General features: G+C 38.9%; 1 protein-coding gene across 1 annotated transcript in view; it reads left to right on the top strand.

The window, feature by feature from the left end:
• Positions 1–27,530, top strand: part of ZNF292 (zinc finger protein 292) — a 92,380-nt gene that overhangs the window by 34,009 nt on the left and 30,841 nt on the right. Inside the window, exons 2-4 of the mRNA XM_049772177.1 lie at positions 14,721–14,875; positions 15,091–15,169; positions 17,489–17,624. Coding sequence (XP_049628134.1) covers positions 14,721–14,875; positions 15,091–15,169; positions 17,489–17,624 — 370 coding nt within the window. The remainder of the gene's footprint in view (positions 1–14,720; positions 14,876–15,090; positions 15,170–17,488; positions 17,625–27,530) is intronic.

Below are 27,530 nucleotides of genomic sequence, written 5' to 3'. Positions count from 1 at the left end.
GCCCCTGGCTTGGGGGGACCATATGGGACGCCGGGGGATCGAACCTAGGTCCTTCCTTGGCAAGGGAGACACCTTACCTCTAGCGCCACCTCGCCGGCCCCGCTTCTGCAAAATTAATGGGCCATACTCTCAGTAGAGAATAGGAAATTTGGGGACATGGGTCTTATTACAATAATGTCTTTAATTTTTCTTAAAACTCACAGATGAGTGAGACTATTCTGTGTCTATCTCTCTCCTGACAGAGATCTTTTAACTAATTAGAAATTTCTTTGTTTGTTTTGGCGGGTCACACCCTGATGCACTCGGGTTACTCCTGGCTCTATGCTCAGAAATTCCTCCTGGCAGGCTCAGGGGACCATATGGGATGCTGGGATTCAAACCACCATCCTTCTGCATGCAAGGCAAAATGCCCTACCTCCATTCTATCTCTCTGGCCACTGATTTTATATTATGGCTGTGATTGTATATATTATTTGATTGTTAATATTTCTTCCCAGTTTGAAGCTGTAATTTGATTTATGAGAAATTTTATTGGCTAGAAATTTCAAGATACATCACTGTAATTGTCATTGTCCTTAAGATTATTTTATTTTGGGGGGTGGAGGTACACCTGGAGATGCTCAGGCTTGATTCCTGGCTCTGCATTCGGGAATCTGGTAAGCCCCAAAGGATCATATTGGTTATTAGAAATCAAATTTATTAGAAATCAAATCAGGAGTGGCTGCATGCAACAAAGTGCCATAGTTGCTTTACTATTGCTATACAGTCTGCCATTTGATGTTTTAAATCTTTCATTTTGCTCAGAGGCATACCTTGTACTTAGGAATCCTGTTAAGCATTTGGTCATGAATTTAGACTGGTGCTACCACATGCACTGAGTTCTGGCAGCTTTGTTTTTTTGAGCCTGGAAGCCCTGTTATCCCTTGAACCACATGTAATTTCTGGCTACACCAAAGATTTGTGTAACCCAGATGGGCACACACTTGAGCAACCATTGTAGTGAAAACAATGAGTACCGTGGACAGGACTAGCATGTATATAGTCACCATAATCTACAGGAGTACAAAACATAGTGAACTCACAGCCAAGTGTGCAACCTACTGTGCATTGCCAGACACGTGGGTAGTCTCCTTTTGTGGCTGCAATAGGTAAAAGGGAGAGGGGAGAGATTTTAAAAATTTATTTTATTTTTAAATGAAATCTTTCATTTACCCCCTGAGATTGTCTCCTTCCACATCTTTTTAGTTTTTAAACTATTTCACACGTAGTCATTAATTTGAGATGTAAATTTATTAGTATATTGATTGCTTTATTTTCTCTTTTTTTTTTTTTGGTTTTTGGGCCACACCCGGCGATGCTCAGGGGTTACTCCTGGCTGTCTGCTCAGAAATAGCTCCTGGCAGGCCCGGGGGACCATATGGGACACCACGATTCGAACCAACCACCTTTGGTCCTGGATCAGCTGCTTGCAAGGCAAACGTCGCTGTGCTATCTCTCCGGGCCCACTTTATTTTCTCTGTGTGGTTTTGATTTTAGTGCCGCACCTGGTGGTTCTTAGGACTTGCTCCTGACTTTATATTAAGTTTATTCATTGGCATCTCATGAATTTTATTGATGGCATTAATCAGTTATATAACCTGATCACTTATGAATAGAATTGTCTTATTGTATTGATTTAGTATCTGCAACTATACTTAAATCTCTTGGACTTCTTAGGCATATACATTGCTTGCAGTGGTTTTTTCTTTTTAAATTTTCCCTCACGACTGGGAAATGAGCAAGACACTCATGGAGTTGGGGAGATGCAGTGGAATGGGGATTCCGAGTCAGAATGATGTGAGAAGGTTCTTTATGTAAAGGGGTAGTCTGGCATAGGATGTGAGAGATAGAGAAGTACTGAGAAAGGCAGCCTGTTTAAGCATGGCAAATTAGCACATGTGGGGTGAGGAGGATAAGCATTATTTAGTTATCAAAATGTGCATCATTCATACCAAGGCAAATGGAAATTATGAATCAGTTGATAGGAAAAGAAATCTCTCCTCCCCTCTCTCTCTTTGTCTCTTTCTCCCCTCTGTCTCTCACCCTCACTCTCCCCCATCCTTCCTCCATTTTGGATAGATCTGCCAGTGCTCAGTGCTTACTCCAGGCTCTGCACTAAGACCTTGTGGGGCTTGGTGGGGGAACCATATGAGGTACTGGGGATCCAACCCAGGTTGGGTGTGTGCAATGTAAGCGCCCTCCCTCCTGTACTATCTTTTCAGTCCACCATTACTCTTTAGTATTTCTACCAAAAGCATATATCATGAATAATAAAAGACACAAAATCCAAATTCAGGAACATTTTGCAAAATAGTGGACTTGTAATTTTTGATGGTATAAAAGTTGTGAATTTTGGGGCTGGAGAGATAGCACAGCGGTGTTTGCCTTGCAAGCAGCCAACCCAGGACCTAAGGTGGTTGGTTCGAATCCTGGCGTCCCATATGGTCCCCCGTGCCTGCCAGGAGCTTTTTCTGAGCAGATAGCCAGGAAGTAACCCCTGAGCACCGCCGGGTGTGGCCCAAAAACAAAAAACAAAAACAGAAAAGTTGTGAATTTCAAATTGTAAATTGAGGCTATTTTCCCTTTTATTAGAAAGTTTAGTTTAAAAAAGTAACAGTTTCCTGTAAGATTATTGCTGGATTTTCCCCTAAAACCAAGGAGCAATGGAGCTGTGGTTTCACAAGTGGCGCTTAGGAGACCCAGGGATTTGGTGCTGTGAGGGCCATGCAAGAGTGGGCTACTCTTGGAGCCTCCAGGGACCACAGCTGGCAGTGCTTGTGGAACAGTATGGTATCAGGAATCAAGCTCGAGTTGGCTGCTTTCAAGGCACGCACTTCATGCACCCTGTAAAAATTTACCCTTTACATGTACCCTGTACATGCATCCTTTACCATTTAAAAAAATTGGAATCAGTTTCTTTAGTAAAGGACTATTTTTTGTTTTGTTTTTGGGTCATACCCAGCAGCTCTCAGGGGTTATTCCTGGCTCTACGTGCAGAAATTGCGCCTGGCAGGCTCGGGGGACCATATGGGATTCCGGGATTTGAACCACCATCCTTCTGCATGCAAGGCAAATGCCCTGCCGCTGTGCTCTCTCTCTGGCCCCAGTAAAGGAATATATTTTTCTATTCTGAGATAGTTTAAGAAACTTTCTAAAACTTCTTCCTATTGTCTTCCACATTTTAAGCTGTTTCATTAAAAAAGTAAATGGGGGTGGTTGGTGGGTGACTGGTAGATGACTCAGATGCTTAAGTGTTTTGTATGAGACTGTATCTTTGTAGACCTGTTGATGCACCAGTGCCATCCAAGCACTGGCAGCTCTGCTTTCTAATTCCCTAGCACTACAAGGTATTTCTGGTCATTTTATAGCCAGATGTAGTACAGTTCCTGGAAGACTGTATTGCACTGTAAAGCATTGCAGTAAAGTCCATGAAAGAATATCACAACTGAAAAGTAAGCATTCAGACTAGTGGGTGAGTATCAGAATCTGATAAGTGACCCCCAATAAGTATGTAAACACTGCAACTCTGTGTACAGACACCAAGTTATAACAGCTGGGGAAAGGGACATTTTGACATTGAGCCACATTCCAAATCACAGGTTTGCTTTTATTGATCCTCTATTATATGGTTATTTTCTATATAATGTGTTTTTACTAATTAAACATTTTTTTAATATTGAGATAGGGTTCAAGGTGATTGATTTGCATACTGCTGTTCCTGGTTTGAATCACCTAGCCATATAGTGGCCACTAAAGATTCACCTGATGTGATCCCAGAGCACAGATTCAGGAATTACCCCTACCACTGTAGGGTGTAGCCACTGTTTTCTGATTTCTAATATGACTACTTAATTCAGTTGCTTTTATAAAAATCTGCATAGTAACCACAGACGCCATCATAAGCACATTACTCATTCATATATGCTGAGGGAACTGTTTATTAGGTTTTTGCTTGTCTTGGCTGGGGACATACACAAAAATGATTGTCCTTATAATTAGGTTGGCCTTAATTAGAGTACTAAGGATGCTATATAAGATAGATAGGCTTTATAAACTATCTTCATATTTATGGTAGAAACATGAGGCAGCAAGATCCATTACTTCTGTCTGACAGTTTTAGTCAAAAGTTTTATGGCATTAGGAAAATACTTTCAACCATTAGGAAAAGGACTCTCAAATCTTGAGGAAGAGTGTGGTTGCAAAGAAATGAATAGTTCTATCTCCCATACATGCTATGTCCCATATTTTGCTTTTTCAAACTTTTTGTTAAAATTTATAAGACTATTAAAATAACTCATATGCCTCATAAAATTCACCAGGCATTAATATTTAATGTGTTTTGTCTCACACTCCTCCCAAATCATTTAGCAGGTATCATGTCTTGCCCTCTTCAGTTTGTCTCCTTGGCCCTGAGATATCATAATAAAAAATTTAACACTGATTCAATGATACTATGTAATTCAAATATATTCACATTTCTCTTGCCCACTTAATGTGTTTTTTGACTTTTGTTTTATTTTTGATTTTGAGCTCCACCTGGTGACGCTCTAGAGTTAATCCTGTCTCTGTGCTCAGACATCACTCCTAGCAGGCTTGGGGAACCACATAGGATGCTGGAGGAGTGAATGGAGTCAGTCTCATGCACAGAAAATGCCCTATCTGCTGTGGTATTGCTCTGGTCCCACATTTTTTTTTTTATCTAATGCAGCCAGCTTTGCTTTATCTCAACGTGTAATTCTAATAATAATGACTGATGTATAAAACTTATAGGAGTCAGGAAATGGATTTTCAGTACAGCATTCAGTGACTACATTGCTCAAAAAGACAATCTTATAAAAGGAACTGTACAGTTTTGTATCTACTCAGTGATGTCACATTGATGAACATTAAATAAATACAGCACTTTTCTTGAGAAAGATGACATCATCTTGAAGTGTCAGAAGGATGTATTTTATGAGTTGTAGTGACATTTTTACTACTTTTTTTGTTGTGGTTTATATTTGGGCCACACCTAACAGTCGTATTTTGGCTCACTGCTCAGAGGTAGCTCCTATGGGGCTCAAGGGAACCATATGGTGCCAGGAACTGAACCCTAACACTCCAGCTTTATGGGCCATCTTCCCAGCACTCTGACTGCCTGCCTGCCTTCCTTCCCTCCTTTCTTCCTCCCTTCCTTCCTCCCTCCCTTCCTCCCTCCCTCCCTTCCTCCCTCCCTGCTTCCTTCCTTCCTTCCTTCCTTCCTTCCTTCCTTCCTTCCTTCCTTCCTTCCTTCCTTCCTTCCTTCCTTCCTTCCTTCCTTCCTTCCTTCCTTCCTTCCTTCCTCCTTCTTCCCTCCCTCCCACCTTCCCTCCCTTTCTTTCTTTTTGGATTTTGGGCCACACCCGGTGGGTGTGGTTACTCGGCTATGCGCTCAGAAATAGCTCCTGGCTCTGGACCATATGGGACACTTGGGGATCAAAGTAGGGGATCAAACTAGGTTCGTCCTGGATTGGCCGCGTGCAAGGCAAACGCCCTACCACGGCTATTGCTCCAGCCCCGCTCTGCATTCTTTTCTGAAAATGTATTTTTAGTTCATAAATCTAACACATCTCTGCGGATAGTAACTAGAGCTTTTTGGAATTTCATTTTTCACTATGTATTCTCTTGCTGAATCCAGTAGTTTGCTCATGCCTCACTTACGCCTTCCTTGTTGATTTTGATCTCTCATCTATTAGATATTATATGTAGTCATTGGAAAGTGTATCTTGAAAAATGTACTTCTAATTAAAGCTGATTAAAAGGTTTAGGGTCAGGCCAGAATGCTAGCACAGCGGTAGAGCATTTGCTTTGAATGCAGGTGGTTCGAATCTCAGCATCCCATGTGGTCCCCCAGGCCGCCAGAAGTGATTTCTGAGTGCAGAGCCTGGAGTAACCCCTGAGTATCGCTGGGTATGACCCAAAAACTTTAAAAAAAAGGAAAGCCTCTTCAACAAGTATTTTTGGGACAACTGGTCAGCCACATGCATAAAAGCAAACTCAAACCTTCATCTAATACCATGCACAAAGACCTTGATATCATACCATAAGGTATGTTGTTGATGAACACATAGGTAAAAACATTCATTGAGACATTCATTGACATTGAGAATAAAGGCATCTTCAAGGAGGAAACATCACTGTTCAAACAAGTGGAAGCAGAGATAAACAAATGAGACTATATTAAGCTGAGAAGCTTCTGCACCTCAAAGGAAATAGTGAATAAGATACAAAGGTCACCCACAGAATGGGAGAATCTATTTACCCAATACCCATCAGATAATGGGCTAATATTAAAGATATACAAGGAATCAACAGAACTTAACAAAGAAAAAATATCTAACTCCATAAAAAATAAATGGGAAGAAGAAATGAACAGACATTTCCTCAAAGAAGAATACATATGGCCTTAAGTCACATGAATAAGTGTTCCACATCACTAATCATCAGGAAGATGACAGTGAGTTAACCACAGAGACTGGCACACATCACAAAAAAAAAAAAAAAACAAGAAAATTATTGCTGGCAGGGATGTGGGGAGAAAGGAACTCCACTGCTGGTAGGAATGCTGTCTAGTTCAGCCTTTACAGAAAACAATATGGAGATTCCTCAAAAAACTGGAAATTGATTTCACATGATCCAACTATACTGCTCTTACAAACACAATACAAAATTATGCCTTCTTCATGACTATATTGCAGCGCTGTTTACAATAGCCAGAATCTGGAAACATCCCAGATATCTATCTGACAGCAGATGAGTGGCTAAAGAAACTGGTACATCTACACAATGTAATACTATGTAGCACCAGGAAAAATGAAGTCATGAAAGTTTCTTATACATGGATGGACTTGGAAACTATTATAAGTGAAATAAGTCAGAGGAAAAGAGATAGACACGGAATAGTCTCACTCATCCGTGGGATTTAAGAAAAAGGCGTTGTCATAATATCTAGAGACAATAGATATGAGGACTGGGAGGACCGGCCCACTATACAAAACTTACCACAAAGAGTAAGTGCAGTTAGAGAAACAACTACACTAAAAACTATCATGACAATGGTAGTTAGTGAGAGAAATGAAATGCCTGTCTCAAATACAGGGAGGGAGATGGGGGCATTGGTGGTGGAAATGTGTACTGGTAGAGGGGGTGTTCTATTTTATAACTGAAATCCATGTTTTATGATTACATGTTTGTAATCATGGTGCTTAAATAAAGTTATTATAAAAAATAAAAGGTTGAAGTCTAAATGAGGTTTGATGTGGTCTTTACCATAAGAAGACCTCATTTGTTTCCTAAGGAAATCTTGCTGTCAGAATCCTTATATCTTCTTGCCTTTCCAGAAAGTCTCATTTATTGATTATGGCATTTGGAGGGGATATGACAACTTGAGAGGAGCTTTCTCTATAATCAGTATGTCAAGTTGACTTAAAAGTGACTGTAAAGTGGGCCTGGGGATAGTAGTGGGTAAGGCAATTTGCTTTGTATGCAGCCCACCCAGGTTTGATCCCCTATCCCTCAAGAGTTATACCTAAACTCAGAGTCAGCATTAAGCTCTGAGCATTAATCACCAGGTATGCCCTCACCCCCAAGAACAAACCAACCAAAAATAAAAAAAGACTGTCCTGTAAAAAGTAAGATATTGACCCTGAACTGTATCTAGATTCTCTTTTTCTTAAACTTATCTACAGAGTAAAGTTTGGGGCATAGAAATGTGTCTAGCTTTGATCACTTGGAACGGGTGAGAAAAGCAGGGAGATATAACTGCTTTAAAGAGACTTTCAGTCCTTTTATTCTTTACCACATTTTCACCCCCATTCCTAGAGGTACAGGCAGCTTCTAGTGCTTCTAATTTCCAAGTCCATTGGTAATTAAGAATCACATTCACCAAGAACTTGTGGAAACCAACAGGCCAAAAGTCTAAGATGTGATTTGCTTTCTTGTACATAGTGAAAAAATATTTCCAGAGGCAATACTAGCAGTTTGTGATAAAGCAACCAGTTAAGTGCAGAAATGTTAAGATAACCATAATGCCTTTACTAGTAAATTAGAGACACTGAAGAATTTTGGGGAAAAAAATGTAAAGGTTTTGTTTGTTTTTTGCTTTGGTTTTTGGCCCACAACCAGTGGTGCTCAGGTTACTCCTGGCTCTGCGCTTTGGAACTACTGGCAGGGTCAGGGTACCTTAATTGATGTCAGGCATCAAACCCAGGTTGGCTGCATGTAAGGTAAATGCCCAACCTACTGTATGGGGACTCTGGCCCCCGTTTTCTTTTTTATCACCAAAAATACTTTGCAGTAATATGTTGTTAACATAAATCTAATCATAAATATATGATTTAAGATTTGCTTTTAGTTCTAATATGGTCAATATGTATATGATCACATAAACAAACTGGGTTACTCGCTAGATTTTTATGAAATCAAAACATTTGAGTTACTCTAAAGAAGCTAGTTATAAATAGAAAATAGAACAGTATAAAAAGACAACACTCCTAATCTTTTTCTTTATATAGGACAGTAATTAATTTTATCCTCAACTTTTGTATATTTAACACCTCTGTGGTTTTATTTCTCTTATTTTCTCACCTAATAACTCTTTTTTTTTGTTTTTGTTTTTGTTTTTGGGCCACACACGGTGGTGCACAGGGGCTACTCCTGGCTCTGCTCAGAAATAGCTCCTGGCAGGCACGGGGGACCATATGGGACAACGGGATTCGAACCAACTACCTTTGGTCCTGGATCAGCTGCTTGCAAGGCAAACGCCGCTGTGCTCTCTCCGGGCTCACCTAATAACTCTTAAAGGAACTAAAGGAAACCTTTGGAAGTTCATCTATACTGTTTTTTTTTTTTTTTTTTCCCCACGAGTATATCTGTTCTAGTTTCTGCTGATTTAGATAATGAGAAATTGACTTAAGAGCCAAACTGCTAGTTTGTATCTTTTCCCAAAAGGGTGAAAATTGGTTCTTAAGGAACAAAAACAAAATTATAAATACTATGTAGTTCTTATATGGTCTGTTCCTGATCTTTTCTTTGTTGGGAATTGGTGCTGGTTAGAAAATCAAACAATTTATTGAATGATAAAATGGTTGAGAAACATGTCATATATCCTGTTGGAGCATGACCCTTCAACTCTTCTTTCTTTTCTTTTTGGCTTTTGGGCCACACCTGGCTGCCCTGGCAGGCTGGGTGCCCTTATGGGATGCTGGAAGTGAACCTCATCTGCCACTGATTGGTCATTGGTCAGCCAAGTGCAAAGCACACACCCTTCCTGCTGTGCTATCTCACAGGGCCCCCTAAAGGGACAGCTTTATCTTCTCTGCTGATTTGGCTGGGTCTGAATAAGATTAATATCAGGCTGCGAGTGATAGCTAAAAGGCTAGCTTTGGACATAACAAAACTAACTAGAGATCAATCCCTAGCACTGCTTTCTTTCCTTTTCTTTTTCTTTTTGTTTTTGTTTTTTTGTTTTTGTTTTTGTTTTTGTTTTTTTTGGGCCAACCATGGTCCATCCTAGGCTACCACTTGCAAGGCAGACACCTTACCTCTAGCACCACCTCTCCGGCCCCTCTAACACTGCTTTCTAATCCTGAACATTGAACTGATTGTAGCCTGGCTTTTCTCACCCCTCTAAACCGTGAAGCCTCCTACTCTCTTGAGATCTGGAGACTGGGCACTGGCAGTACCTGAGGATGGCAGAGTGAAAGCATAGATGAGTTTTTGAAAATATTGTTGCTAGTCAGTTTTAATACCTGCATTTTTCTTAACTTTCTATTAAGTTAGAACCCTTTATTTATACTGATTTCAATGAACTTTTTTTACTTTCAGCTAAAATTAACTGATAAAGAGGTTATTTAATACTATTGTGGTCAGTAAATTGGATAAATATTCCAGTTATGCATGACACTTGAACTATTTAAAGATACTTTGTGTTGATGTTTTAACTCCACAGATTATTTCTTAGAGGTAAGGCTGCCTGACTTTTCTAATTATTTTATTAGGCGTGCCATTGGATTCTTTAGTCACTACTTCTATAAATCAGAATTAAATTATCTTTAAGGTCTCTTCCGATTAGGCTTAAAGTATGTATGTGTTTATTCTGGAAGTCCTGCCTGAAAAATCTTAGTATTGGTTAAGGCAATAGAAACAACTAAGTGATTTTTTTTCAAGCTTTATACATTTTTTTTATCAAGATACTTATTTACAAAGTTATTTATAATTGAGGCTCAGAATTACTATTTTCCAACATTAATCCCATGATTAGTGCCAACTTGTCTCCTACCCACCCTCCCTTCAGGTAACTTTTAATTTAAGAAAATATAGTAATTTCTGCTTATCTAACAAGGGAAATGCTAAAGTGTACTTGCTATATGAATATCAATTTATAACCTTTTATTGGTATTTGTTTGCTTTGGGGGGCATACCCAGTGGTTTTCAGAGGCTCTGCACTCAGGAATCATTCCTAGTGTGCTGGGGGGAACCATAGGAGATGGCAGGGATCAAACCTGGGTTGGCCACATGCAAGGCCTACCTACCTGTACAATCGATTCAGCCCCTGATACTTGTTTCTTTTTTTTTTTTAAATACATATGGGGGGGGGGGGGCGGAGAGATAGCATAGAGGTAGAACGTTTGCCTTGCATGCAGAAGGATGGTGGTTCAAATCCTGGTATCCCATATGGTTCCCCAAGCCTGCCAGGAGCAATTTCTGAATATAGAGCCTAGAGTAACCCCTGAGCACTGCCAGATGTGACCCGGAAAACAAAACAAACAAACAAACAAAAAAACCCAAACATATCAGAACACAATTTACCAGTTTGCTACAATACAGCCATTTTTGGGGGGTGGTTTTGGGTCATACCCAGTGGCGCTCAGAGATTATTCCTGACTCTGCACTCACTTCTGGCAGTCTCAGGGTTGATATGGAATGCCAGGGATCGAACACAAGTCACCTGTTGCTCCGCCCAATGCAGTCATTTAGGCATTAAATGTTCAAACACCAATCCTACCACCAGTGTGACCTTCCCTTCACCAGTGGCTCTATCTAACACACACCATCATCACCTGCCTCCATGCAGGCACAAATTTACTTCATATTGCTTTTATAGCACAAAGAGTTACAACTGGAATGATCAAATCTTAGATCAGCACAGGTCAGTTGGAAATGATTGTGATATCTCTTCATTGTAAAACTGAAGTCAGTGTCTAAGGATAGTTACACGGCTGTGGTTTGGTGCTAATTGAGCCTTCTGTGTTAGGCTCACTGAGGTGAGTAGATTACTGTTTAACTTTCCCATCAGATTCCTCTTGATACTACTGGACTAACACTACAAGGTATTAAAGTGTTTGCAGCCACAAATGCTCATGCAGTTCAGAACTTAGAACTAAAATACAAATTAAGTGGTTTGGAAGTTTGATAGTTTAAGTGTCAGCAGCCATTATTTTCTTCTGGAGCATAGTGGCAGAGCTGGTTATTTTTGTTGTAGGAAGATGGTGGCAGTGAGTAGGGGCTGCAGGAATTTCCCGTGGTATGGTGAGTTGGGTGCAGGAGTGTTATTTGCTCTTTAACCCACCTTTCAAATGTGTTCCTGTACCTTATATAGCCAAGAAACATTGTGTTGTGTTTAATTTCTCATCCAGTCATCTGTCCTTGGATACTTGGACTGTTTTCAGATTTTGTCTACTTTGTATAGTGTTTCAGTAACCATTGAACAAATGTCTTTTCAGAATAGTTTTGAAGTCCTATAGGATAGATGTGGAATTGCTGTGTTATGGAAGCTCACTTCCTAGTTTATGAAATATATTCAGTGTTTTCCCAAGAGGTTGATTCAGTTGACATTTCCAACAGCAGTGAAGTGAGAGTTCCTTTTTTTCTCACATTCATGCCAACATGGAATGTGTCTATTCATTGTGAGGTGGCTAGTCACTAGTGAGAGGCAGTATTGCATTGTTTTTGACTTGCATTTCACTTAAGACTAGTGATGGATGCATTGCATTTTGGGGGGGGGGCCCACACCCAGCGGTGCTCAGGGGTTACTCCTGGCTGTCTGCTCAGAAATAGCTCCTGGCAGGCACGAGGGACCATATGGGACACTGGGATTCGAATGAACGACCTTAGATCCTGGATGGACTGCTTGCAAGGCAAACACCACTGTGCTATCTCTCCGGGCCGACATTTTTTAATATATTTATTCACAGATAATTTTTTAAGATGCCCTTTGTTCTGATGTTCTGTAATTTGTCATTATTTTTCTTTAGGTTATGAGTTAGAATAAAGATTAAAAAGTTTTCTTTTGGGGCCCGGAGAGATAGCACAGTAGCATTTGCCTTGCAAGCAGCCGATCCAGGACCAAAGGTGTTTGGTTAGAATCCCGGTGTCCCATATGGTCCCCCGTGCCTGCCAGGAGCTATTTCTGAGCAGACAGCCAGGAGTAACCCCTGAGCACTGCTGGGTGTGGCCCAAAACCAAAAAAAAAAATTTTTTTTTCTTTTGTGGAATTAGTACTATTGTTTGATATAAATTAATATCAACCTAAGAGGGATATTTAATTTCATAAAGGAATTAATATTTTATTTATAAAACAGTATGTATCATGGAAATGTATAACTGTGTACACAAATTACTTTAGGGTTTTTTTTTTCAAATGTTGGGAAAGAAGAAAAGGGAAAATTTTCCATTTTAAGACAATTGGAAATTACTTTGTAGTTTATTTGGGGGGTGGGTTTACACCTGGCAGCGCTCAGGGCTTACACCTGTCTCTATGCTCAGAAATCACTCCCGGTAGGCTCAGGGGACCATATGGAATGTCGGGATTCGAACCACCGACCTTCTGCATGCAAGGCAAACTCCTTGCCTCCATGCTATCTCTCTGGCCCCTGTAGTTTATGTTCTATTGAGAGTTAAAGTTAAAAAAAAAAATGAGTCACTAGATTTGTTAGATTGAGCATATGTGCCAGGCATGAAATTCTGTATATACAAACTTTATTTTTCCCTTAAAGGGAGTTTATAAATAACATTGTGTAGACAGATGCTAGCTGAAGCAAGAATTTCTTGTTCTAGTGATCTTTAAAATGTGAGTAGGCTATCGTGTGCCATATTGCCATAAAATATCTTAAGGTTAAGTCAGTGTCATTACCTGCTGTACTACCTATCCTGCCCTACCATGATGTCTTTTTCTGTTCTTTCATCTATATTCTCTCTGGTCACTTACTGTCTCTGAGATGTTTGAAGTTAGAGCGGAAAAAGATCATTCCCTTTGACCTTTCTTTGATGTATATATGTTAGTAATATCCCTATTCTTTCCTTCCTTCTTAAAGAGACCACACAACTTGAATAAAGTTTAATACTTTAATCCATTTGCCAACAAGACTTCCACACTGGCCAGCCAGGGCCACCTCCCAAAGGAGATGAGCCCCACCCAAGATCCTGAGGAAGATGATCATGAGGAAGAAGATAGAGAAGGGACATAGAGAGGTTCCAGCTTTCTGATGATCTTTAAAACAATTGGCAATTGTCTAAGGATACCTTCCTACTGTTCCTGACCTTCCCTGATAGGATACCTGGTATGGTTAGGTAGCTTGGGGCAGTATGTATGGAAATAGGCTTGTGAAGACCTACACCATATGATTATTATAAAATGGCATCTCTCCCTGCTCAGAACCTGAGAAACAGCCTGCCATGTGGCCTTTACAAAATGGCATCCCTCCTTGTTCAGAATTCAGGTCCCAACAAGAGGACTAACTTCATTCACTTAACATTTTACATTTCCATCTAAATTTTAGTTGATTGCATGATTTTATCATTATGGCTGCATAGATTTCTTTGTGTATATATACCTAATAACTTTGTTATTTAGGCATTTGTCTTGGACACTTAGGTTTCAAAACCCCACCTATTATAGTAAGTGCGCAGTAAATATATATGGACATATTTTTTCAAATAAATGTTTTTGTGTGTTTTTTGTGTAGATATTAGAAGTGGGACCACTGCTACATATGGAAATAGATGGCATTTTTACAGTTTATCATAAAAATAGCAATTTTTTTTTTTCTTGACTGCAGTGGTTACCTTTCTTGTTTTTTTATTTATTTTTGGAACTATAATGCATTGGTCAGAGCTTCCTCCTGGCTCTGTGCTAAAGAATCATTCCTGGTGGTACATTAAGGGCCAGATGTGTTACCAGGGATCATACTTGAGTTCTTGTTGTGTTCAAGGCTCTGGACTATTCCTCTAATTCTGAAAAATTACATGTCTTTCGGACAATATGCAATTTATTTATTGTTAGGGGTTGAATATTCTGCTTTATAGGAAAAATAGAAAACTTTAATTTTTTTTAAGTCTTTGTTGCATGCATAGTCAAGTAGTACTTGCCCAGGTATCTTCTTTAACTTAAAAATTTGGGAATCTAAGGTGGTATTTTGACTAGGAAAGAAAGAAGGAAATACAACGATCAAATCAGCTTTCATGAAATGTTATTGTTAATACTAATCTTTTCTCCTACAGAGGGCTTCCTGGTACTCTGTCTATAATTTTATTACTTTTAATATTAATCAGCATACATGTTTTGTTTTTGAATAAGATTTTTTCAAAATATTTCAAGGAGAAAAGAAAAAAAGAATTGATTGTTGGTTTACATTGAATACTTTATTTTATTCCTTCCAAAACAGACACTCCTTGAATATGCAGAGAAATGGAAAACTTCAGAAGATCCCTTACCTTTATTGGAGGTATACACAGTGGCTATCCAAAGTTACGTTAAAGCCCGGCCTTATCTTACCTCTGAATGTGAAAATGTAGCATTGGTTCTGGAACGCTTGGCACTGTGAGTAGACTTTTGAGTAAATCATAAGTAGATTTAGCTTAATTTTTTCCTTGATCTTCATAGCATGATTTTATTGTAATTTAAGTTATAATCCATAAGCTATGGGGAGTTAAGTTATGGGAAATCTACTAATTTTATTAGATTGCTTTTATTTTACCTTGAATTTTTAATAAGGGTTTGTGTTCTTATCAGTCAATTTGTGTTCTTCTTTTTAGAAGCTGTGTTGAACTTTTACTGTGTTTGCCTGTTGAGTTATCAGATAAACAGTGGGAACAATTTCAGGCACTGGTACAGGTGAGAATATTTACTTATTAGATTTAATAAGGTATATCATATGTCATCATTTTATTTTTAATAAATGATTTGGTCAAAGTTTAAGTTATTAATGACGTGGCTGTTCTTAAGACTGGCGGTGTCTTTCACATCACAGGTACTCATTAAATAACTGCAAAATGAATTTATGTTAGAATGAATTTAGACCGATTTAATATTGCATAGCTCTTTAAGCTCAAACAAACTTTGCCAGAGCAGCAGTAAGGGGATGCACAAAAAAACTTCATTTGAATTGAGAAACAACTAAATACTGAATATCTGCATTATACTTGATAAGAATTTTAACATCTCATTTATTCTTTATGGAGAAACTATGGTGGGTATATCTGTCCCATTTTTTGTTTCATTTTGTTTTGGGACCACACCCAGCAGTGCTCAGAGGTTAATCCTGGCTCTGCGTTCAGAAATTACTCCTGGCACGCTCGGGGGACCATATGGGATGCCAGGGATCTAACCCGGGTCAGCCATATGCAAGGTAAATGCCCTACCCACTATATTATTGCTCCAGCCCCATCTGTCCCATTTTAAAGTTGAAGAAACTGAGGCTCATTTATTTGCCTAATTTTTATAGTTAATCTCACAAAATAATTATTTGAATCAAAATTCTTTGTTCCAAAGGCCATACTTTTTCTCCTATATCTGAAAATACATGATTTGTTTATTTTATTTACTATAGTTATCTTACTTATGTAAGTACTATACAATTTAGCATGTAGTTGTCAGCATATTTTCAGGAATGTTAAATTTTGTTTCAGGCACTAGATGGTGCTGGATATATTATTGCTTTTTAATACATTTTAATTAGTTAAAAGGAATGGTCCTGATAACTAGTGTCAAAAAGTGTAATTGTCTATTTCACTACTCAATAGTTCTTAAAACATTTTTTGTCCTTATGTTTTTCTGTAGGAGATATTATTGAAGAGAGTTAGTCTCAAATAAAGTATAGTTAGAGAAATCAACTTTCCTATTATTAAACATTAAGATCTACATCAAGTGCAAAATTCTTGAAGGTAGGAATCAGTAGCTTCATATTGTAGGATTCCACATAGTCTCTTACACATAATTGATACTTAATAACTTGAAATGAAGATGCCTTGTCCTCATTGTTAAATTGCAACTAACTTTTTGATCATGCAGTTACTTGCTTCAGCATATCAGTAACTTATTTCTTAGTTTTTTCCCCAGCAAAGTGTTTGTTTTTAAAGGTAAATCTTTTAGAATTCTTTTCGTTATTTAGCATCTAAATATGTTGATATAGAATTAAGTTCTTTGCAATAAAAATGTAACATATCTCATGATACTTTTTTTTCAATGTAAGATAAGCTTCTAAAATTTCCATTTTGAAATTCTAACAATAATTGATACTTTTTTATCTGGATAATAAGAGCAAAAGTAACTATGAATTCCACTTATATGAGTTTTCAGAAACTACTCAAAGAAAATCATTTACAGAACTTGATTTTGTTGCAGTTAGAAAGTATATCTCTTAAATAGATTTTTCTAAAGCAGAAAGCACAGCTTGAAGTTTTGCATGACACTTTGCTCTTAATTAGAGCTTTCTCTAGTTTATATCTGCTTTATAGTGCTTGTTTCATTCTGTGTGACTGTTAACTGTTCAGACATTTCCTTCTTCCTTAGAGGATAATTTCCATGAATTCAGGAACTGACTGCTACCTTCCCTAGAACTTTGACCATAGAATTTTCAATATGCATTTTTTGAATTTAGTGAGAACTGTTAGGTTTTGGTATCCTGAAGAATACGTATGAGTACTTGTAAGCAACTTGTAAACAAGGTTCAGTGTTAGCTTATAGATAACAATGATAAATTGAAAAGGCATGTATTTGGTAGTTTTTTTTTTTTTATATATAGGTCCTTTTTACCCAAATGTATGTGTTGTGACTTAGTCCTATTATAAAAGCCTAAGAGAGTATTTTTGGGTAATTCTTTACTAAGACAAAATGTAAAAATGTGTAATATTTTTAATACTATGGATAGTTGATAGCTTTATTGTGAAGAAACTGTTCTTGGTTTAGTTGAGGGAATTATAATGACTTATTCTTTAAGTACATTATATTGATTTAAAACTTAAAATTTACTTAGTTCTTATTCCTTGACATTCATCTTTTAAAAGCAGAGGTAAAGGAATTCAGCACCTTGTAATGTGACATGAAAATTTTAAGATAAAAGTCTTATTTTTCAAATTTTATATATTTAAGGCTTGATAAGCTTGCTTTTAAAAATCTGTTGTAATTCTTTGGATGTTTATTTAATATTTATAGGTAGCTCATGAAAAGCTGATGGAGAATGGCAGCTGTGAATTGCATTTTTTAGCTACTCTAGCTCAAGAGACTGGGGTGTGGAAAAACCCAGTACTGTGCACTATTCTTTCCCAGGAACCATTGGATAAGGATAAAGGTAAATTTTCTAGAGAGAAAAATGAAAGGGAGGGATGGAGGGATCGGGGGAAAGAAAGAGAGAGAGAGGAGAGAGCATCTTAGACTAGAAAAAAAATAGTACTTTAAGAAGTTTTGATATAATTTATCCTAGAAATTCCAAAGGAAGGACCTTTTTGTTTTTTCCATTTTATCTGAGTTTTCTGAGACCCTTCATCTCTATTTGGAGGTGAGGTGTGTAAGAAAATTAAACAGTATTAAAGTTATAGAAAGACTAATTTTTTCCCAATACCTTTACAGCAGAGGGATTTCTTTTACAAGTTTGGGCAATGAGTCTCTCAGTTAAACGTATTTATATTGATCAAATTTCCAAGGGCGCTAGATAGCTAAATCACTAGTTTGTGTGAAGTGCAAAAATTATATAAATCATTAAGAAAGCATGGCAGTGGTTTTGGAACTTTTCTTCAGATTGTTTAGGGAAGTGCCCAAATTCCAATGTACTCTTCTTCAAGGTGTATAACTAGAGAAATTTATATGCTGCTTATGTTGCTTATTACAGCCTTTTCTTTATGTTTGATAATAAACTAGATTCTTTACTATGTGGCAACACACTGTGAAGGCCTGAGAAATATTAGATCTATTTTTTGTGAATTCTATACTTTTTCCAAAAGACTTCCTAGACAACCTTCTAACTTCTCTTTATACTACTTATTTCTGTCTCTTTTTATCATATCTTAGGCTTTCCTGTTTGTGAGCTGTGTTATCCATTCATTAATTTCACGAGAAGTTATTTTGACACTTTTCCTTGTGTACATACACAGTTAGATTAGCTACATAATTTTAAGACCTTGGAGAAATGTAGAATAATATCTCATTTAAAGTAACAGATGGGGGCTAAACTGATTGCACAGTGGGTAGCCTGTTTGCCTTGAATGTGGCTAACCCAAGTTCAATCCATGGTGACCCGGAGGTGCTTGACCATAAAGCTAGGAATAAGCCCTGCACATCACTGAATATGACACACACGAAAAAGAAAAACAGTAATAACATTTAAAAGTTGAAAATCTGATTATTTTATCTTTGACATAGTTTTTCCCAGTATATTAATATCATTAAGATTTTATACTTAGCATTGAATTATACTTTCTAATCTCTTGGCTTTTAGACAGTGTGTAGTTCCTAATAATTGCTTAGGGAAAAATGCTTTTCTGTGCATGGTTTTCCTTTGGAAAGAGTAGGGATTTTTCTTGTCCTTATTTTATGTACAAGAAAATGTTGGTTTATAACGTTTAGTTGTCTTTTCTGTATCACTTTTCCAGTGATAATTTGGCAAAGCCAGGAATTTGAATGAGATTCATAGCCTCTCTTTTTTAAGAGCTTTAAAGTCTGACCGCTTACAGTACTTATGATATTGTAGAAAAGTCTGTATCAGCAAAATTCAAAAGAAAAAAAATTTTTTTTAAATTTTGGGCCATATTTGGCAGTGCTCAAGGGTTACTTGTGGCCTTTGCTTAGGAGTCATTCCTGGCAGTGTTAGGGGGATCGGATGGAATTCTAGGGGTCAAAACTAGTTGGCCATGTGCAAAGCAAATGCCTTCCCTGCTGTGCTATAGCTCTAGCCCAGGGGTCTCAAACTCAATTTACCTGGGGGCCGCAGGAGGCAAAGTTGGGGTGATCCTTGAGTGCAAAGTCAGTAGTAAGCCTTGAACATTGGAGGATGTGACCCAAACAACTAATACAAATCAAAACAAAAAAGATTCCTCTAGGGCAGGACCACAAAATGTTGTATGGAGAGCCACATATGGCCTGCGGGTCGCGAGTTTGAGACCCCTGCTCTAGCCCCTCAAAAGAAAAATTTTAAATAAAATAGTAAAAAGATGGGCAGAGGTATTTGCTAGCAAAAAGAAGATTGAACTTACTCAAATAGCAAAGACATTTTCTTTCTAATTCAAATTTAGATCTCTGGGAAATTAAAGAAACATTTTGTACTTTAGTATAATGAAGGAGTTCTGCAAAATCTTCAGAAAATAAACAGAGAAAGGGTGACTTAAATCCAGTATGCTTGCTCTGTTTTATTTTTATTAAATTAGGAGCCACAGAGTACAGTATACAAAAGAAAGAAGTTGAGGGACCAGAGAAATAGTGAAAGGATCAAAGTGCATGCCATGCTTGTGGTAGGCCCTATTTGATCATTGGCACTGTGTAGTCCACTGAGCACCATCAGAATGCAGCCTTGGATGCCCTGGTTGCTGGAATGGCCTGGGTATTGCCTAAAACCTCAAGTTAATACTGCATCCTTGAGCCCTCACTATTAAACAAAGAATTGGTCTGCTGAGAATCATGCAGTAGAGAAATGAAATATATGCCATTCATTTTGCAGCCATAATTTTTCCTTCTGTTAGAATACTGTCTTGATGGTAAGGTATCAGTTATTTTTATTTTTAATCCCTATTCTCATAAACTAGGACTGTATGCTTATTTATTTGTACATACATACTAATTTACATTTTCAAATTAGATGGCTCAAAAGTGAAAAAATTTTTAGATTCTATATAACTAGCTTCTTAGTTTATTTTAAATTCAGTATTTAGCAAGTTTGAGAAGAAAAGTAAGACTTCAAAGGATACACTTTTAAAGACTGTAGCCTTACTAGCTTAATGAAGACTTGATATTCTTGAACTATAGATAATCTATGGAATCTTTTTATTTTTAAGTATGCAAAAATTGATGTGTATATAAACATGTGTGGCAAGGGCCACACTCGGGTACATGGCGGCTACTTCTGGCTCTGTGTTAGAGTCACTCCCAGCAATCCTCGAGGTACCATGCACCACCTGAGATCAAGCCAGGGTCAGGTACTTGTATGGCATGAATTTCTTCTTCTTTTAGATGTATGGAAAACTCAGCTAAATGAAGAAATGCCCTTTGCTTTAGTTTATTGAGTAGAACTCATTTACAGGTTTGGTTCTGAAAATGCTTAGGGCCTATGTTTGACTCTGTGCTCAATGATTGATCACTCCTAGAAGTGTTCAGGAGACCACGTAGGGTGCCACGGTTCAAGCCTGGGTCTGTCATATGCAAAGCAAAAAGATCCCTACCCGCTCTACTCTCACTCTGGCCACAGAACTCTTTGTTGTTTAGTTTTGATGCCATTCCAGGCTATGCTTAGAGATTACTCCTGGCTTTACACTAAGAAAGTATGCTTGTCTTATTCTGGGGATCATACGGAGTATGGGGAGCAAACCCAGATGTGCCAGGTAAATTTGTATATGCCCTACCCACTGTACTATTGAGTCACGCCCCTCCCTCCAACTCATTTTTTTTTTTAATTTTTGAGACCAATGTGAATTACAAGTCTTTCACAGTTGTATTTCAGGTATATAATAACAGTGATTAGGTCTTTTCCCACCACTAGTTTGACCTCCCTCCAACATAGTACCCAGCATGCATCCCATACCTCCACCTTTAGCCCCCTGCAGTGCTAGTGTAACAGGTCCATTTTGTGTATAGCTTGTTATAATTTGTTATAATGTGGGTCTATTGTCGTTGACTTGGTTTGGCTATTTAGGTCTGACCATATTTTATTTCCACCCAATGTTTCTGAGACTGCTTGGCCCTGGGTCCTATCAGCTTTTCTCAATTTGTAGGAAGACATATAAATATGAGGCAGAACAAGAGGATTCATGTTCTATAATTCTGTAAAAAAAAAAAAAGGTGGGAGCCCCTATCTAGAAGCTATAAATATAAATAAAATTAAAGGAAGAAAAATGGAGGGCAGAAGTAGCAAGTTTTGTTTTGTTTTGTTTTTGCATAGGCGCAGTAAATGTTGGGGAAATTTGAAAGGAAATGCCCTTGGCCTAAGATATACAGGGTGTCTCTACCCTTGAAGTATGAGATTGTAATGAGACAGACTACAAGCTCTGGGCATGTTAGTTGTCAAATCCCAAGGTCTTTATGGTCCCAGGAAAAATTCTGCTCAGTTGTGGCCTCCAACTCTTTTTTTTGGTGATGGTGGTGGGGCACATTTTGTAGTGTACAGTGTACAGGGCTTAGTCCTGGCACTGTGCTCAGAAATTGCCCCTGGAAGGCTCAAGGGACCATATGGAATGCCAGCAATCAAACTTGGGTCCTCCCAGGTTGGCCATTTTGCAAGGCAAATGACCTACCACTCTAACTCATATTTTTTTTTTTTGGGGGGGGGGGTCACACCCGGCAGTGCTCAGGGGTTACTCCTGGCTCCATGCTCAGAAATTGCTCCTGGCAGGCACGGGGGACCATATGGGACACTGGGATTTGAACCAATGACCTTCTGCATGAAGGCAAACGCCTTACCTCCATGCTATCTCTCACGTCCTGCTCCAACTCATTTTTTTTTCACTTTTTTTTTATTATGAATTATGAGAACAAAAGATGCAAAGAAAGAGGATAAGGTAAAGTTACAGTGGAAGGACAATCACCCATAGCATAATTATCTGAAGAAGTCCCCTTGCTGATATCTTAACTTTGAACTTTCACCATAGAAAGTTAAGATAAATAAAACAGAATCCATGTGCAATTACTTTTTCCCTCAAGTCCCCAGATTGTAGCACATTATAATATTTCTTAACAGCACACAAGGCAATCTAAAGCCATCAAACTTACATAACTCCTTAAACATTAGAGGCATAGTATTTTTTACATTTCCATGTACATGCATATTAGCTTAAGTTAACCTCAAATTTTAAGTGGGTGTGTTTTAAGGATTAGAGTCCAAGGAGCACAGTAAAAACGGTGTTAGAGTGGCAATTGTTGTTTGCATAGGCCCACCAAAATATGAGAGGCATGGAAAGGAATAGCCTTGGCCTAAATACAAAGAGATCCTACCCCTGAAGTTTCCTGGCATAAGACCAGTTCTAGGCCTCAGGAAAGTTATCGTTCGCTCCAAGACATTGTCCGTAGCGCCAACACACTTATCACACAGTCTCTGTTGTTGGTCTCATGTTTCTGTATTAAAGATTCTGGAATCTGCATGTCCTACATTGAAGTCATGATGTGGAGTGCCTTCTCATTTCACCTCACCATGAAAGGGGAATGCAGGAAGCCCTGTCCTGTAAGCAGGTTGTTGTTGTTAAGTCTTCTCAGTGTTAAGGGAAGTCTCTTTTGAGCAGGACGATGTCTGAGCAGTGGTAGGGTCTTCCGTGGTAGAGGATTGCTTCCAGGTGATGTTATAGACAAACCTCACCATAAAGGGGCAATACAGCAAGCCCTGTCCAGTAAGCAGGTCATTGTTCTTGTTGTCTTCTCAGTGTTAAGGGATGTCTCTTTTGAGTAGATCGATGTCAGAGCAGCTGTAGGGTCGTCCCTGGTACAGGAATGCCTCCGGGTGATGTTATATACAACCTTGGATGTTTTGTAAATGTCTTCTGTAGATCAAGGGGTAAATGGAGAATGCCCATTCTTCTGAGGCCTGTGCCAGGTCTTTATGTCAATGTTCACGGTGTAAGGTCTCATTGCACTACAAGATCTGTGTGTTCCCATATCTATTAGATAAGAACTTATTGGTATGTATAGTATTTTCCCATGTTAGTGTGCCTACGCAAACAAGATATAAAGCCACGTGGTGCTATCAGATATATGGGGGCATAAGAACATTTCCAACAAGACCCATGACTTGGTTCAAACATAAGTATTAAACTGAGGGATTCTTTCACACCAAATTCCATATTGAGCAGTTCACAAAGAGAAGATAAAAAACATGGGGGGGGATCATCACTGTATAAGAAAGTATTTAGCAAAAGTTATAGCCGTCAAAGAAAACACCCATAAAATGTTGAAAAGATATGTGTCCTTTTTATGCCTTTTAAAATAGTTGGGTGGGTGTTAACTCTAGGGCACCACTTTGGTCTGTGAATTAGGACTCAACAGTACTTAAGTTAGAAAGGGTAAAAAAGGAGTAATGATGATAGGAGTTAAAGAAGTTAAAGAAAAGTATGAACTTATGAAGGGGTATGCAAAAGGGCAGAGTACAAAATGGACATTCTGCATACATAAAAACATAATTCAATGATAGTACTATTAATGTTTCTTGTGAGAGTACTATTAATGTTTCTTGTGCGCGCGGGGGCGATAGCCCCCGCGCAATTTTGAAAATGTAGACTGGACAGAGATTACCAGTGCCAGCCAAACCTCCTCCTGCTAGACTCCCGGCTCCCAGGAAGGAGAGATCCTTCAAGAAGCTGGGAGAACAGGAGTTCAGAGCCCCACCCAGACCCTCCCTAAGGAGCCGCATGGATAGTGAGGGAAGGCCTAGGGTACCTTCAAGCTCCACCAAGGGACCCAACTCACCGGCGTGGCCCGGGGAAGCCCTGGAGATCTGGAGCAAGGTGGCCGAGGGGTGCTGGGGTTACCCAAATCCCGCACCCCCCCTAGGCCTGGCCAAGCAGGCCTCCGGCATGGCGTGGGCCTACCAAACCTCCTCCTGCTAGACTCTCGGCTCCCAGGAAGGAGAGATCCTTCAAGAAGCTGGGAGAACAGGAGTTCAGAGCCCCACCCAGACCCTCCCTAAGGAGCCGCATGGATAGTGGGGGAAGGCCTAGGGTACCTTCAAGCTCCACCAAGGGACCCAACTCACCGGCTTGCCCAGGCGTGTGGCCCGGGGAAGCCCTGGAGATCTGGAGCAAGGTGGCCGAGGGGTGCTGGGGTTACCCAAATCCCGCACCCCCCCTAGGCCTGGCCAAGCAGGCCTCCGGCATGGCGTGGGCCTACCAAACCTCCTCCTGCTAGACTCCCGGCTCTCAGGAAGGAGAGATCCTTCATGAAGCTGGGAGAACAGGAGTTCAGAGCCCCACCCAGACCCTCCCTAAGGAGCCGCATGGATAGTGGGGGAAGGCCTAGGGTACCTTCAAGCTCCACCAAGGGACCCAACTCACCGGCTTGCCCAGGCGCGTGGCCCGGGGAAGCCCTGGAGATCTGGAGCAAGGTGGCCGAGGGGTGCTGGGGTTACCCAAATCCCGCACCCCCCCTAGGCCTGGCCAAGCAGGCCTCCGGCATGGCGTGGGCCTACCAAACCTCCTCCTGCTAGACTTCCAACTCATTTTTAAGTGCTTCTTTTATCTTAAAGATTTTGCATCCTCAAATGACATTTACATAATTAAATCAATCAATAGCTGGTCTTTGAAATATCAGAAGAGCAATACTTATGTATTGTACTTTATTCATAACCTTAGGATTGCTTATTAATTTTTGCCATATTTTGACTCTAAAATATCACTGATACATGGGTTTTTTGGTTTTTTGTTTTTTTTTTTTTTAGTTTTTGAATATGGCAATGATGTCCCTCATTCTATTCTTAGAAAACCTTTACTAAGAAATCATTTAAACTATGTTCTTGGGGTTTCCATCTTATGTTTCTAGTATAACTATTTGGAATTCCACTTTGTAAAGTGTTCCATAGTTGGGGTTTGTTTTTTGTTACTATGATTAGAACTGAGATTAGGGTTTGTGACTTGATCCACAGAGGTCAAGTGCCATTGTCATGTTGAGGGTTAATTATGTTGACATGGCTGCTTGCTATTGACATTAATTTCGATTATTTGAATGTATGTTTTTTCTATTTGTTCCTTGTAGTTATTCTTTTCCTCCTCGTTTCCATGCTATACTGTTTGGAAAGAAGTAACTCAATGCAACCCTTATTTTAAAGGTGTTGGACAAAGCTCTGTGTCTTGAGGGGGCAGAAACTATACAGATAATTTGGAATTTTACTCAGGAGATTTGTCTTTCCCTTCCTCTCACATCTTTCCTTCTCAGTGTGCACTCATTGGTATCTTATACTTTGGTAATAATCCATGCTATTTAATTCTGTTGCAATTATTTTTTCAATGGTAGCCATGGGAAGCTCTTTAAGGTAGCTTCTGTGTCTTCTATATCTTTATTCAACACTCTCTCCCATATCATGAATTAGGACAGCTTTTTTTTTGTTGATACAGGATGCTCTAAGCTTGCCTACGTTTATTTTATCCTAGTTTTGGATCATTCATTTTTCTAGGTTTTCCTTGGTTCCTTTTATTTGAAGTAGTATTAGAAATCAAGACCTGGCAACTGGATGGGCTTATTGCAACTTAGTGTCATTGCTTCCAGGACTACTTCATGGGCAATGCAGGAAAATATATATATGGTTATTCTTAGCTAGTTGCTGTGTCTATATTCAATAAATATATATGAATTCAGCTAAATATGAGATGTCTACAACTCTTATTCTAACATCTTTTCAACTATTCTGTTCAATAGAATACCTATAATTGGAGTTATATAGCCTATTTGGACTGGTTTATCCTTCCATTGGCCATTTATTTTTGTAAATCAGTATTAGTTTATTTAAATATGGTTGGTAGTTTTGTTTTTTGCATTCAGGCTTACCCCTGGCTGGCAGGCTGGGGGTTGGGGGGCGCATATGGGATGCCAGAGATTGAACTCAGGTCGGCCCTATGCAAGGCAAATGCCCTTCCTCGCCCCACATAGATTTTAATAGATGCCAAAGAAATTGCTTTGTCACAGGGAATTTCTATTTTAAATTTTTTTGTTTTGTTTTTTGGGTCACACCCGGCAGTGCTCAGAGATTAGTCCTGGCTCTATGCTCAGAAATTGCCCCGGGCAGGCTGGGGGAGACAGACGGATGGAATATGGGATGTTGGGATTCAAACCACCTTCCTTTAGCATGCAAGGCAAATGCTCTACCGCTATGCTATCTCTCTGACCCCTAGTTTTAATTCTTAAAACCGTCTTCATTCTGTTTTCTATAGAGGCTGAATGAGATGATAGTGCATCCAATCATGTAGTTGATTTGATTTTGTTTTGCATTGGGCATCAGGCTGAATGAGATGATAGTGCAACCAATGAGAGAGAGGGGGGGGGGAGAGGGAGGGAGGGAGGGGAGGGGAGGGGAGGGGAGAGTTTTGTTCTTTTGTTTTTGTGGGTCACACCTCTCCTCAGTGTGTGTGTGTGTGTGTGTGTGTGTGTGTGTGTGTGTGTGTGTGTGTGTGTGTGTTGTTGTTTTGTTTTTATGGGTCACACTTGGCAGTGCTCAGGAGTTACTCCTGTCTTTACCCCTATTTCCATGCCATCTCTCTGGCCCCTCTCCTCATTTTTTGATGAAATTTTGTTTTTTATTATTGTTGAATTTTGTTTGTTCTTGAATATTAGCTCTTTATCAGATATATGGTATGTAAATAATTGTCTCTTTCAGTTGAAAATCATTGTTGAATAATATGTTGATATCATTGTTGAATGATTTATCAGTTAAATATGGTTTGGGGTTTATACTTGGCTGTACTCAGGAGATGACCATATGCGTTGCTGGAGAGACTTGATCCATGAATGCTATTTACAACCAAGTGCCTGACATCCCTTACTCTCTCCAGCCCCTAAATATCTTTACTTTTCTTTAGTTTCTTTCATAAATCTTCAGGATTTCTTAAAATTTGACTAATCTCACTTAACTTTTGCTTGTATTTCCTTTTGCTAGTATAGTCATGAAGTATATTCTGAAGTCAGTAGCAAAGAGAATTTTGCTTCTGTTTTGCCAATTATTTTATGATCTGTCTTGACTCTTTAATAGTCACATACCTTTCTGAATAATTGCATGCCATATAGTTAGTGTAGTTAATTTGAGACTTTTACTCAGGTATATATTTCTGTAGGTTTGGCTTTACAAAATATATTTTCAGCTTTGAAAATTAATATTTCCTGCCTCTGTTATTTTTTACACTTTTATCCTAAAACACATTATTAGAACTACCATACATTGGAAGATTGGAAAGATTCTCAGGCCCATAGAAATAATAGTACAGTGGATAATGCTCTTTTTTTTTTTTTTTTTTTTTTTTTTGGTTTTTGGTTTTTGGGTCACACCCGGCGATGCTCAGGGGTTACTCCTGGCTGTCTGCTCAGAAAT

This window comes from Suncus etruscus, chromosome 4 (assembly GCF_024139225.1).
Source record: "Suncus etruscus isolate mSunEtr1 chromosome 4, mSunEtr1.pri.cur, whole genome shotgun sequence".
In the NCBI taxonomy this organism is placed as follows: domain Eukaryota; kingdom Metazoa; phylum Chordata; class Mammalia; order Eulipotyphla; family Soricidae; genus Suncus; species Suncus etruscus.
This window is presented reverse-complemented; position numbering and strand designations above follow the sequence as displayed.